The sequence below is a fragment of the Mercenaria mercenaria genome, chromosome 5 (assembly GCF_021730395.1).
Source record: "Mercenaria mercenaria strain notata chromosome 5, MADL_Memer_1, whole genome shotgun sequence".
NCBI lineage: Eukaryota > Metazoa > Mollusca > Bivalvia > Venerida > Veneridae > Mercenaria > Mercenaria mercenaria.
This window is the reverse complement of record NC_069365.1, coordinates 59,028,913-59,041,133: the sequence shown is the minus strand read 5'-3', so window position 1 is coordinate 59,041,133 and position 12,221 is coordinate 59,028,913. Positions and strand designations below refer to the sequence as shown.

Here is a 12,221-nt window from a genome sequence, read left to right as displayed (position 1 = left end):
TTTAGGTATCCAGAGTACCAAGGAACTGTCGGTCTACAGAGAATAGTTCTTTCCTTTAGAGGGGCATGTTTCTGAACAATGTCGGACGTGATTCTAGTGAACTCAGACACAAGATCATTGACATTGGAAGTGTTCACTACAATTTCATTTAATTGACCGAATTCTGATTGTAATATGTCACTTGATACAGATTTCCAATTGCGAGATTTAATTTCTTTCCTGATCAAGGGAGGGCGACACTGTTCAATGCTACAACTTACAAAGCAGTGGTCAGAGATGTAATAGTCTGGCAAAGGTTCTGAGACATTCACACGTTTGTCTTCTAGCTTTGTGATCATCAGGTCAAGAATATGACCACCAGAATGAGTAGGAGCATTACAATCATACGTATTCCGAGGAAACTGTACTGCATAGATTACTTTAAAAACAATGCCTTCTAAAGAGCTTAGAATGTTAAGGTAATTAGCTTCACAATATTCTCAATATTATGATATAAGTGTATATAAAAAAAAATCTGTACATTTAAAAATACAAAAAGCGCTAGCGCACTTAACTTCAAAACAACACTGTCAACTATACTGTAATATGTCAAATGCAAACTTCTATTTGACCCAATCTGTAGATGCTAACCGTTTTGGTGGCCTTCTGGTTCGAGCATTTCGATCAGGGTAAAATGGTGCAGCATTGGGGTTCAGTGCTCGCCTCCGTCTGGCTGGGATGACATACTTGTCAGAAGTAGTTTGTGAACTGGAACAGGGGACTGGGGAAAACTTCAGTTAGACGGTCCTATGTGTGAATCTACTGCAACAGAATCTGAGCTTGGGCTATGAGAACCTATGGAAAGATGATCAGTAGGGCCGAAAGTTTTAGGTTCCTGTAGAGGAATTCCCATAAAAGGGAGAAGAAGGTTCCTATGAACCGTTCTAAGAGAACCACGACCATGTTCCCTTTTCACAACAAACACTGGTACATCAGAATTGGGTTGATACTGGACCACATACACATCTTTGCCCCATCTATCAGCGAGCTTATTCTTGCCTTTGAGACCCACATTTCTCACAAGGACTCGATCACCTGGGCTCAATCTTGGCTCTCGCACCCGAAAGTCATAGCGACGCTTATGACGGCGTGCTTGTCGTTTCGACTCTCGAGAGGCTACCTTATAGGCAAACTTCAAGCGGTTCTGCAGGTCTCGAACATAATTAGAATGACTTGATGATCTTCCAGAGTCATCAGGCTGGGTGCCAAGGAAAGCATCGATGGCAAGGCGTGGATGCCTACCGAACAAAAGAAAGTGGGGTGTTAGCCCCGTGCTTTCGTGTCGGGTTGAGTTGTAGGCATGCACTAATGCCGGTACATATGCTTTCCAATTGGACTTCTGAGAGTCATCTAATGTTCCCAACATGTTCAAGAGAGTTTGGTTGAACCGTTCTGGCATGCCATTGCCTTGTGGATGGTAGGGGGTAGTCCTACTTTTTTGCATGTCGGCCAACTTACACAGTTCCTTGATGACGGCACTTTCGAAATTACGTCCTTGGTCGCTGTGTAAGCGGCTTGGGAAGCCGTAATGGCAAATAAACTGCTCGAATAGAATCTTGGCAGTAATACGGGCCGTTTGGTTTCTAGTCGGGATGGCTTGGGCAAAACGAGTATAGTGGTCTGTAATGACCAGGATGTGCTCATACCCACCTGAAGACATCTCATGGGACAGATAGTCCATACAGACAAGTTCAAGGGCGGAAGTGGATTTCACAGAAACGAGAGGGGTGGACCTCTCTACTGGAGTCTTACGACGCACACATCTTGGACACTCCCGGACTCGCTTCTCTACAAACTTGTCTAAACCTGGCCAGAAAAACCTGGACTTAATCAACGACAAGGTTCGATCTCTTCCCTGGTGACCTGCGTCGTCATGAAGACCAGCAAAGATGATGTCATAAAAGACACTAGGTACAACAAGCTGAACCACAGGATTTCCACATAAAGAACCTTTTCTGTACAAGATACCGTTTTTAAGGAAAAGGGTATTCCACTCACGTAGATACAACCGGACAGAATCTGTTTCCATGCAACTCTGGCGACTTGTAAGTTTATGACCAGCCTGGACTATACTGACAACTCGAGAAATAGACTGATCCTTGGACTGTTCAACCATCCAATCTATATCACTGACAGAAGTGCCAATATCAACATCTTCAGCAGGGGCAGTACCTAGTACCTGTCGAGAGACACATAGACATTCAATTGCAGGGAGTTCACGGACATCAGCAAGAGTAGCTTGAAACAAAGCCTTCAAAACCTCAGGGTAAAGAATCTTGGTTTCTCCACTGTTTGTCTCTTCCAAACCAGGTAATCTTGATAAGACATCAGCATCCACATTGCTTTTTCCTGACCGATACTGGATAGAGAAGTGATAGGCAGAAAGAGATGCCAACCAGCGATGAGACTGAGCGTCCAGTTTAGCAGAAGTGAAGACGTATGTAAGGGGATTATTATCGGTGCGGACCAGGAACTGATTTCCATAAAGGTAATCATGAAATTTGTCCACCACTGCCCATTTCAAAGAGAGAAATTCGAGTTTATGGGCAGGATAATTCCGTTCCGCTGGTCTCAATCCTCTACTGGCATAAGCGACAACCCTTTCAATACCACGACTCCTGATAAAGAACGGCTCCAAGACCAAGACTACTAGCATCGATGTTCAAGATGAAAGGCTGAGAAAAATTGGCATATGTAAGAATAGGTGCTGATGTAAGCTTCTCAATGATGATCTCAAAAGCCTCTTGCTGTTTTGGACCCCAATGCCAAAGAGTTTTTGGTTTAGTGGGTTTACTCTTTCTGTTTGTTGGGTGTCCTACAAGCAGATCGTTCAGTGGTTTTGCAAGTTGGGAGAATCCAGAGACAAAACGTCTATAATACCTCGCGAAACCAAGAAAGAAACGAAGGTCTTTGATGGATCTCGGAACTGGCCAATCTTTCAATGCAGAGATCTTTTCAGGATCAGTTTTCACACCGTCCTTACTGACTACATGGCCAAGATATTTCACCTCCAGCTGAAAAAACTCACACTTGGAACCTTTGAGTTTCAATCCATACTGTTCAAGTCTAGTAAAAACAGCTTCAAGTCTCTGAAAATGGTTTTCGACAGTATCACTGAAGATTATGACGTCATCCAAGTAAATGAGACATTCCTTCGAGTTGAGCTCGCCCATGCACCGCTCCATCAATCTCTGAAAGGTAGCCGGGGCATTTGTAAGACCAAATGCCATTCTTTCACACTCAAAGAAGCCAAGAGGACCCGCAGAAAAAGCTGTCTTTGGTTTGTCAGATTCACGGAGTGGAACCTGCCAATACCCTGAACGGAGATCCAACTTAGTGAAGTAGCGAGACCCAGAAAGGGAACCGATAGTCTCATCATTGAGTGGGAGGGCATAAGCGTCCTTCACAGTATTATTTTTGAGACGACGAAAATCAATGCAGTAGCGCAGCGATCCGTCTTTCTTCCTTACAAGAACAATGTTGGAAGAAAAGGGACTGTGAGAGGGTCTAATAGCGCCAGCTTTCAGCATTTCTTGGATGTGTTCCCTCACCTCTTCAAACATTCCAGGAGGGATCCTTCGATAAGGCTGCTTAAATGGAGTTTCGTCAGAAAACTCTATCTTGTGTTCAACTGAACTAGAACAACCAAGATCTGTCAAACCAGAAGAAAAAATATGCTTCCAACGGCCGAGAAATTCAGTAGCCTGAGTACATTCAGCAGGGGTAAGATAACTTGAAGGAAGGGAAATGCCTAATTCTTCAAGAGTCGTATCCTGATTGTGGGTTTTGTAACTCAAACATTCAGATGGATCCAAAGGACGGATGATGTCTACCTCCTTTAAACTACAGAGCACTGACTTAGGTTTAATCACCACTGGTCTGGCTGACAAGTTGCAGATCCTTACAGGGATTCTAGAAAAAATTTTACCTGGCCGAACATTCACAACCCTTGGACATATATTCAAGTAATGTGATGAATCAAGTGTCTCAGTTACACCAATTCTCATGTCACCAACGTTCCTCACCTTCCCGGTAACTGTGTACGTCTGATATGGCTGGATAGTAAGAGGCTTACGAGTGTAAGTCTTTACTGGAACTGACTGCACATTAGAAAGGGCAGAGAAAGCCTGTTGCCAACAATGGGGAACATGATCAAGGGCATCAACAGAATGTAAGTGTCTAATGACATTCGTGCCCACAATAACTGGAACTGATGATGAATACTTAGTGTCTGAAACTATTAACACTGGAACGGTTATGGACGCGGAGTTTAATGAAGGAACAGAAAACTCAAGAAGAGCATAACCTTTATAAGGAACCTTAGAATCATTTGCTGCCGAAACATCAAGGGCAAAATCCTCTAAACTGAATATCTCAGGAGTGGGTGTCAGTGACTTGAAGAAAGATTCACAAATGGTAGTGATCATGGACCCAGTGTCAATCAAGGCTTGACAATACTGACCACTGAAGACAATATCAGACTGGTTTGAACATCCAACCAGTGGAACAATAGTAGGGCCTTTCACATCATGCTGACCTTCTACTGACACTTGGTAGAAGGTCTGGGTCCGTTTAAATCTTCTTTGTGTGAAGACGCTTCTTTGTTTAAAGGTGCAGCATCCGGCTTCTTCTCTTCCTGCGTTCCTGTATCCTGAGACTTATTTGTTGGCCTATAACCAAAACGTCTACGCCAACCACCAAAAGGAAAGAATCAACTAAAGTCTGGCTTGTAATGCTTGTGTACAGACTGCCCAACACCTTGTGACTTGTGACCACTTTCACACAACACTGATACAAGATACACACCTGAAAAGTACAGAATGAAATGTTAACATGATCTCAAATGTCAAAACATTCATGTAAACAACAATCAAATTCCTATAGCCTAAAATTCTAAATATAGACTTAAATTCACTGAGATTATAAGCAGTTTATTTCCAAGCACTATTCATTCACTAAAGTTTTCACAGAAGTTCTATATCACTATACTGTTGACTGTTGAAGATAACATTTGACACTAATGCCAGCTGTCATCCTAAGATAAAATTTAGGTCACACAAATGTACATGTAGATTCAATGTGTAATCTGTTTACACATTCCATACTCCTCCATTGCACTGTTCACATCCATAGCTATGATTTGATTTATTTAAAATTGAAATTATCTTTCACTGTTTAGGCCTATTTGTTAAAAAAAATAACCCACATACTTCATTTTACACAATGTTTACGTTCACGTGTAATACTTATACTTGGGAAATCCCCTGTGTAAACTATACAGTAGTGACGACACTCGGAAAAACACCGCTCTGGTCGTCCTCAAATTTCGTCGACCTCGCACCACCTTGGCAGCCCAAGTCCCACGTTGGGCGCCATTTGTCGCAGTCCAAAATACCCTGGCTTATTTACTGGTATGATGCTGCTCCTGTGAGTTCGAGACTCGGGCAAGGGATAACGGGTCTGGAAAAACACAAATGTGCGCGTATATAATTTATTTATTGTCAGAGACAAAATCTGTGGCCTTCGCCATCAATATTTCATTCCAAGTGCCAATACATAGAAATAACAAAACCGATGAATGTCAAAATGTAGATAAATGATTCAGCATCAAAAACAACCTTCTAAATTACCTGGAAAAACACAAATGTGCGCGTATATAATTTATTTATTGTCAGAGACAAAATCTGTGGCCTTCGCCATCAATATTTCATTCCAAGTGCGCATGCGTTGTGCAAATTAACCGGGAAATCGAAAATTAGAAGAGAGGCCCATCCATGCGGTTAGTTATTATAGTTAGTGAATTATGAATAAATGATATGGGTAAAGTCTGGACTACTGGATATGATTTATATGAGGTGTATTGACTGAAGAATAATGCCTAAACATAACTAAATACAACAATTAGACTACGCAAGATGATAACGGACTTAATACAATACTTCGACTACGGAGGACAATACGGGACATACAGAACATAAACATATAGAAAACATAAACTACGGTCAGTGTATAATTGACCCTGCGACACTCACCTTAACATTTTTGTGCTGCTGTGCCGTCAGGTAGCGTTTTAAGTCCCCAGAAAGCTTAGAATATCAAAGAAGATGTTCTAAACTATGTGAAACCGCACAATTTTAAGAGTTCTTTCGAAATTTAATTTTGGCAGATTTCCCTTAAGGTAGCAGGGTACACTTAGATTCGAAAATTTTGGTCACGGCCAGGCTTACATGTAGCGGACCGCAATATTGCACTTCCCTAATGAGCAGAATCAGGGTGGTCATTTTATAAATTGCGTGCATGTTTTGTGCTTTTAATAAATGGCAAGATCAGGACTCTCATACAAGAATAAGAAAGTTATCATAACGAAAGTTTTACATAATCCATTAAAAATAGCATGCCAAAATCATCAGTTTGCACTTTTTGAACAGCCTGCAATGATCCCGCTGCAGGAACAATGCCTAATTTTATTACATTCCTCAATTTCATAGTCCCTACTGAACTTCAGGATATAAACGGAATGGGGACCCATCCAGCTCGTTTTTTCACAAAATAGCGAAAAAGTTCCTGAGTATCAATCAACAAACACGGAACCCTTTCGTGATTTGAATTTCCCGCTCCAAGGTGACTCACCGATTCATGCAAAGCTAGCAGCAGTTAGTTTTACAACTTACATCAGAATTTTACATGTATCGGCTGTTTAAATTTTCTAAAGAATTAAAAGAATTAACAATCATTATCTCTCACCTTAATTTATAGACATCCAAAATCACGAAGTTCTAATTATAACAAATATTGACGGGGTCCAAAATTCGAAGTGTGCCCTGCTATCTTATTATCGGCTTTTGTGGTGATTTTCACGATGGGTCTAATTTTCCCATATGTTCAACGGATGCACCCAATTTCGATTCAGTTACTTCTCTTTACGCATTACTTGCAATTTACAAACAAACATGTAAAATCATAAATATTAAATTTTAAACCTTTCTAGAAAGGAACATACTAAACATAAAGAGAAATAATTTTGACAGATGTTATATTAACAAACAGATCTGGACGAAAATCATTAAGCAATAATTCAAATTAGACAAATATACCTGATAAGCGTCGATATTTTTTATACATGACTTTGTATTTTCTTCAAATGAAGAAAATCCTTATCAAAAAGTAAGTGTGTATATGGAGATTATATTTATTTCAAAGCCAAATCAAAGACCTAGAAGACGAAATAAAAGAAACACAGGACAGAGCTAATAAAATTATGAAAAGCAAAATGTAAAGTGAACTTTTTTGCTTGTCTCTCCTAGTTTTTACAATCTGATCTCGTATTCTGCTAGTATTGTTGTTTATTTTAAGTGTTAACATGTACTACCGACGTATTTACATTGTTTACACAGTGTATATTGAAATTTGTCGTTCCGGGTGTGGTTCCTGTGTGGTGAGTAAAACTATTACCAGGATACAATCTCGAGTTGTAATCTTTGCTTAAACATGCAATGTGTGTAACACATACTATCAATTACGGTTTTTTGCGTTAGTCATTAAAAATTTTTGTCGATATTTTTTTTTTTTTTGACGAGAGCTTTAAATGTTTAAACTTCATGTGAATTAAAAATAGTATTTCCATTCATATTAAATTCAACTGAACTTGAGTTGAACTTGTGTTAGAGTTTCAAAACATATATGTATGCATAATTAGGTACTTTGTGTTTTAGGTATAATTCCTTTTTTTCTTCAAAATAGTCTGCATATTCAAGACACAAATAAAATTCATTATCTTATAGTGAACGCATAACCATAAAAGACAGCGAGGAGTTGGCTAAATTAAAACAACAACTTAAGGATATGACAACTGAAAAAGAGAATATACAAATCAAAATGAAGGAAATGGAGAAGGAGAAAGATGCTGTTGTTGCTAGAAAAGTAAAAGAGATACGGAACTTGGAAAAGGAGAAGGACGAACTTCTTTGTCGGTGAGAAACAAAATGACTCGATAAAAAGCTATATGCAACCTATATATGATTATCTAATGCCTATATAAATTCTTTAGAACATACGGCTTGTAAATATGAACATACAGAAAACAAAAACCGTACTGTATAATGTTAAAATTCAACCCTGTAGCATTTGTGTATGTATGGGGACGGATTTAGGAGTGTGTGCAGGCGTCTTTCGTTAATATTCATGAACCGGTTCTTTAAATAATCCAATCCTTCCTTAAATTTCAAATTTCTGATAATGACATCATTTTCTTATTCATTTCGAACATTTTATTGCGCTTTTCGAGCAATAAATTGCAAATGTAAACGAAACGCAGGGTGAAGAAAAAAGGCATCATCAAGCGACTGTTAGAAATAGACCGTACCAAGAGCTCTTCGCGTACTTTCGTTTTTTAAATGTAATTGGATTTACTTGCGTACCACTAACGACTAAAAGTATATACTTTATGTCTAGGAATTATTGGAACCATGACCATAGGCGTAGAAGCAGTGGGGGCGGAGAGGGGGGGTGCAGCGGGGGCCAGACCCCGCAAAGCTAGGAGAGGGGGGGCCAAAGTATAGTCTGGCCCCCCGAATATTTTGAAAAAGAGATATAAATTGCAGTCTAATATAACATTTACTTAGCATCATATAATTCTTTTCAACCTGATTTCTGATTTGCATTTGGCCTTCCCTTGTATTCTGACTAAAAATATCTCTTTCCGTAGTGTGAGTACTGAAATCTGTACGCGCCACGCCAAGAATTGTTTACATTTTATAAAAATAATATATCATTGAGCGCAATCAACTACAGTTCCGGTTTGAGCGTCTGCAAAATCAATGTAGGCCTAACTATTAAGCCTGTTTACGCATGTAAACGTTGTGTATTTTTTTGTTTTTCATTGTCCATTCAAGGGAAATGATATTTCCACAACTTCATACCACAATTAGACAAATGCAGTGCTAATTGATTGTATGTCCAGGGCTTCAACAGAAGAATGTAAAAAACAAATGGCACACTTAATTAGAACAATACATAATATGACTTATTAAGACCGTTCAGTGCCTAGTCATATGTGTATCATCAGAATAACTCAGTGATTGCTAAAACATAAAGGTTTGAGGGGTCTATGGCCCAATTAATCCCTGTACAAGGCTTTGAGTCTTTGTCACGAATAATGCACCGAGGATACCTTGCCGCAAACTAACCCCCGCCCCCACCCAAACCGCCGGTCGAAAAGGTTTGCCCCCCCCCCCCCCCCCCCCCCCCCCCCCCCCCAAAGTTAAAGTCGCTCCTACGCCCATGATGACGGTCGATAATAGTCCTAATACTGATTGACAACAAATGCTAATGTCTTTGTGAGATGGAGAGAGATATTTAGTTTGTAACTGTAATTTCCTATCTATTGAAATCCTGTAGAAACTTGTAAAATTGTGCTGAAATCTTGACAAACCTTGCTGTCTTCGTCGTTCGCCTTCTGTTAAGAGGTCAAATGTAAAATATTCGGTGTAAGTTATATTTCACTGGTACTTCCAGTAGCGAAATTTAGGCAGTATTGATCGATATAAAATGTTGGGAAAATGAGATCATAATTATTTTGTCTTGCTAGCCTTCCTCGTTCCGCTCAATGGGACGACTTATTCCATGATCTGATTTCATAGTTGCCATCCCTCTTATCATTACCCGTATCTGCAATTTACTGTTGGGTAAACAAAGACAATCAAAAATCCAAAAGAGTCATAAAATGCTGATCAAACTTATTTGCTCCAATAAATTAAATACTAATATTTACATGGGGTAGGACGTAAATGGTGTTTTTTCGGTAGTTTAAGTGAGAAAACTGTGTCTAACGGGTAAATATGGCGGATTTTGTTGACAAATCATCAGCCTAGGGTGGAATCTTGCCAAGTATGTGAGTTTTTCTTTTACTTTGGAAACATTGCATGCGTGCATTCTGTGGCCACGCTATTTATCTCATCCCGACAATTTACCCCGAGACTGTACCTGGCGCCGTAAAAAAGTTATTGAACGCTTTATACGAAGATAGTTCAGCTCCTGCTTAAGTCCACTTTTCCAATGACTTTTGTAAAAAACAGTAAGAGTTCGAAAAAATTTATGATAGCAAAAACTTATGAATTATTAATTCTTACTTATGATTGCATAGCACAAGTGCAAGAACCTTTTCTTGTCGATTTTTGGCAAAATATCCGCCCTAGGGTGACGATTTGTCAACAAAATTCGCCATATTTACACGATAGACACAATTTTCTCACTTAAACCACCGAAAAACACCATTTACGTCCTACCCCCTGATTAATGTAGAAACTTCAAATGAGTACAGGTGCGAGTGGTTTCAATACACAACGAACCGCCGATTACACTGAATTGCAGAAACAAAACACAGAATATACAGCAGGGCAATTTCATGCTTTAATGTCAACATAAATTCATTATCTGAGATGTAATCAAAACTAATATATTATCATATAACAGAAAACGTTCCCAACGGTATGGCGGCATATTTCTGCCACACGATAGCTAGGTAGCTGTCGCGATAATATTGTAAACTTGTCAGGAAATGTGAGCGTTTTTCTGTAAACGTAGAAGTATAAATGATATTTTCTGGATATTTTATTTATTTCCTGAATTTTTAGCCAACATTTTGCCATGAAATCCTTGGGAGCTATCACGATAATATTTGTTGTGGGTCCATACGCAAACCGTGTCGAAATAATAGTGTAAATTATCGCGATAATATTTCCAGGAAACTTTCAACTTTGAGATGTTTTCAGAAAACTTCTCTTTATGAATCGTGATAGGTACCTAACTATCTCGTGGGCGGCAGAAATATGCCAACATACAACGGATTTTCATTGAGTATCCTAACAGAATTATGCAGAATAAGTTTGCGCGTAACGGGATAGCGACCGTCAAAAGTTATCACGCTGCCCCTAGAATATTGCCATTAGCTAACAAAGTTAATATACCAATAGCCTAGAGTACTCCGAACATGTCATTTGCATAAAATCGCTCCGGTTCACGTTATATGGCCGGGAAGAGAAAAATAATATCCGAGATCACTGTTGAATGTAAAATACAATACACCAAAATAAAAATTTCCAAATTATTATGTTCCTTTGATGTTTCTACTCTACATTACCAAGATGAGTTACATTTCCTTGATCTGTGAAAATATAAACTGCTCATAGCTATGCATATTCGGTAAAATATTATAAATATATCTATTTTTGAGAAATATATAGACGTTCGTATGCATTTCAAAGCTTTTAAACTTCATAGATTCATACATATGTTTTGAAAAAAAAAAAACGTACTGTCTCTATAATAACCCAGTTGTATAGTACAAAGTCATATAAGCTGGTCAGTTTAACTTTCGGGGTTGAACTTATTCCAACATATCATTTCTGGTGTGGAATGGGTAGTATGTAAAAAAAAATGAAACAGAAAGAAAATCCTCAAAAATATCATGACACATTATTAGCTCAACAATTTGACTGTTAACACTCTAGAGGTCACAATTTTGGCCCAGTCTTAATGAAACTTGGTCAGAATGTTACCCCCAATAAAATCACGGACGAGTCGATATTGGGTCATCTGGGGTCAAAAACTAGGTCACCAGGTCAAATAAAAGGAAAAGCTTGTTAACACTCTAGAGGTCACAATTTTGGTCCAATCTTAATTAAACTTAGTCAGAATGTTACTCTCAATAAAATCTTGGACGAGTTTGATATTGGGTCATCTGGGGTCAAAAACTAGATCACCAGGTCAGATCTAAAGAAAAGCTTGTTAACACATTAGAGGCCACATTTATGACTGTATCTCTTGAAACCTTGTCAGAATGTTAATCTTGATGATCTTTAGGTCAGATTTGAACCTGGGTCATGTTGGGTCAAAAATTAGGTCACCAGGTCAGATCAAAGGAAAAGCTTGTTAACACTGTGGAGGCCACATTTATGATTGTATCTTCATGAAACTTGGTCAGAATGTTACTCTTGATGATTTTTAGGTCAAGTTTGAATCTGGGTCATTTGGGGTCAAAAACTAGGTCACCAGGTCAAATCAAAGGAAAAGCTAGATAACACACTAGAGGCCACACTCATGGCCATATCTTAATGAAACTAAATCAAAATGTTATTCTTGATGATCTTAAGGTCAAGTTTAAATCTGGATCAGGTGGGATCAGA

At 38.9% G+C, this 12,221-nt stretch overlaps 1 protein-coding gene across 2 annotated transcripts in view; it reads left to right on the top strand.

The window, feature by feature from the left end:
* Positions 1-12,221, top strand: part of LOC123557349 (DNA ligase 1-like) — a 60,180-nt gene that overhangs the window by 26,664 nt on the left and 21,295 nt on the right. For both annotated transcript variants that reach the window (XM_053543710.1, XM_053543709.1), the window contains one exon: positions 7,821-8,009. In XM_053543710.1, coding sequence (XP_053399685.1) covers positions 7,821-8,009 — 189 coding nt within the window. The remainder of the gene's footprint in view (positions 1-7,820; positions 8,010-12,221) is intronic.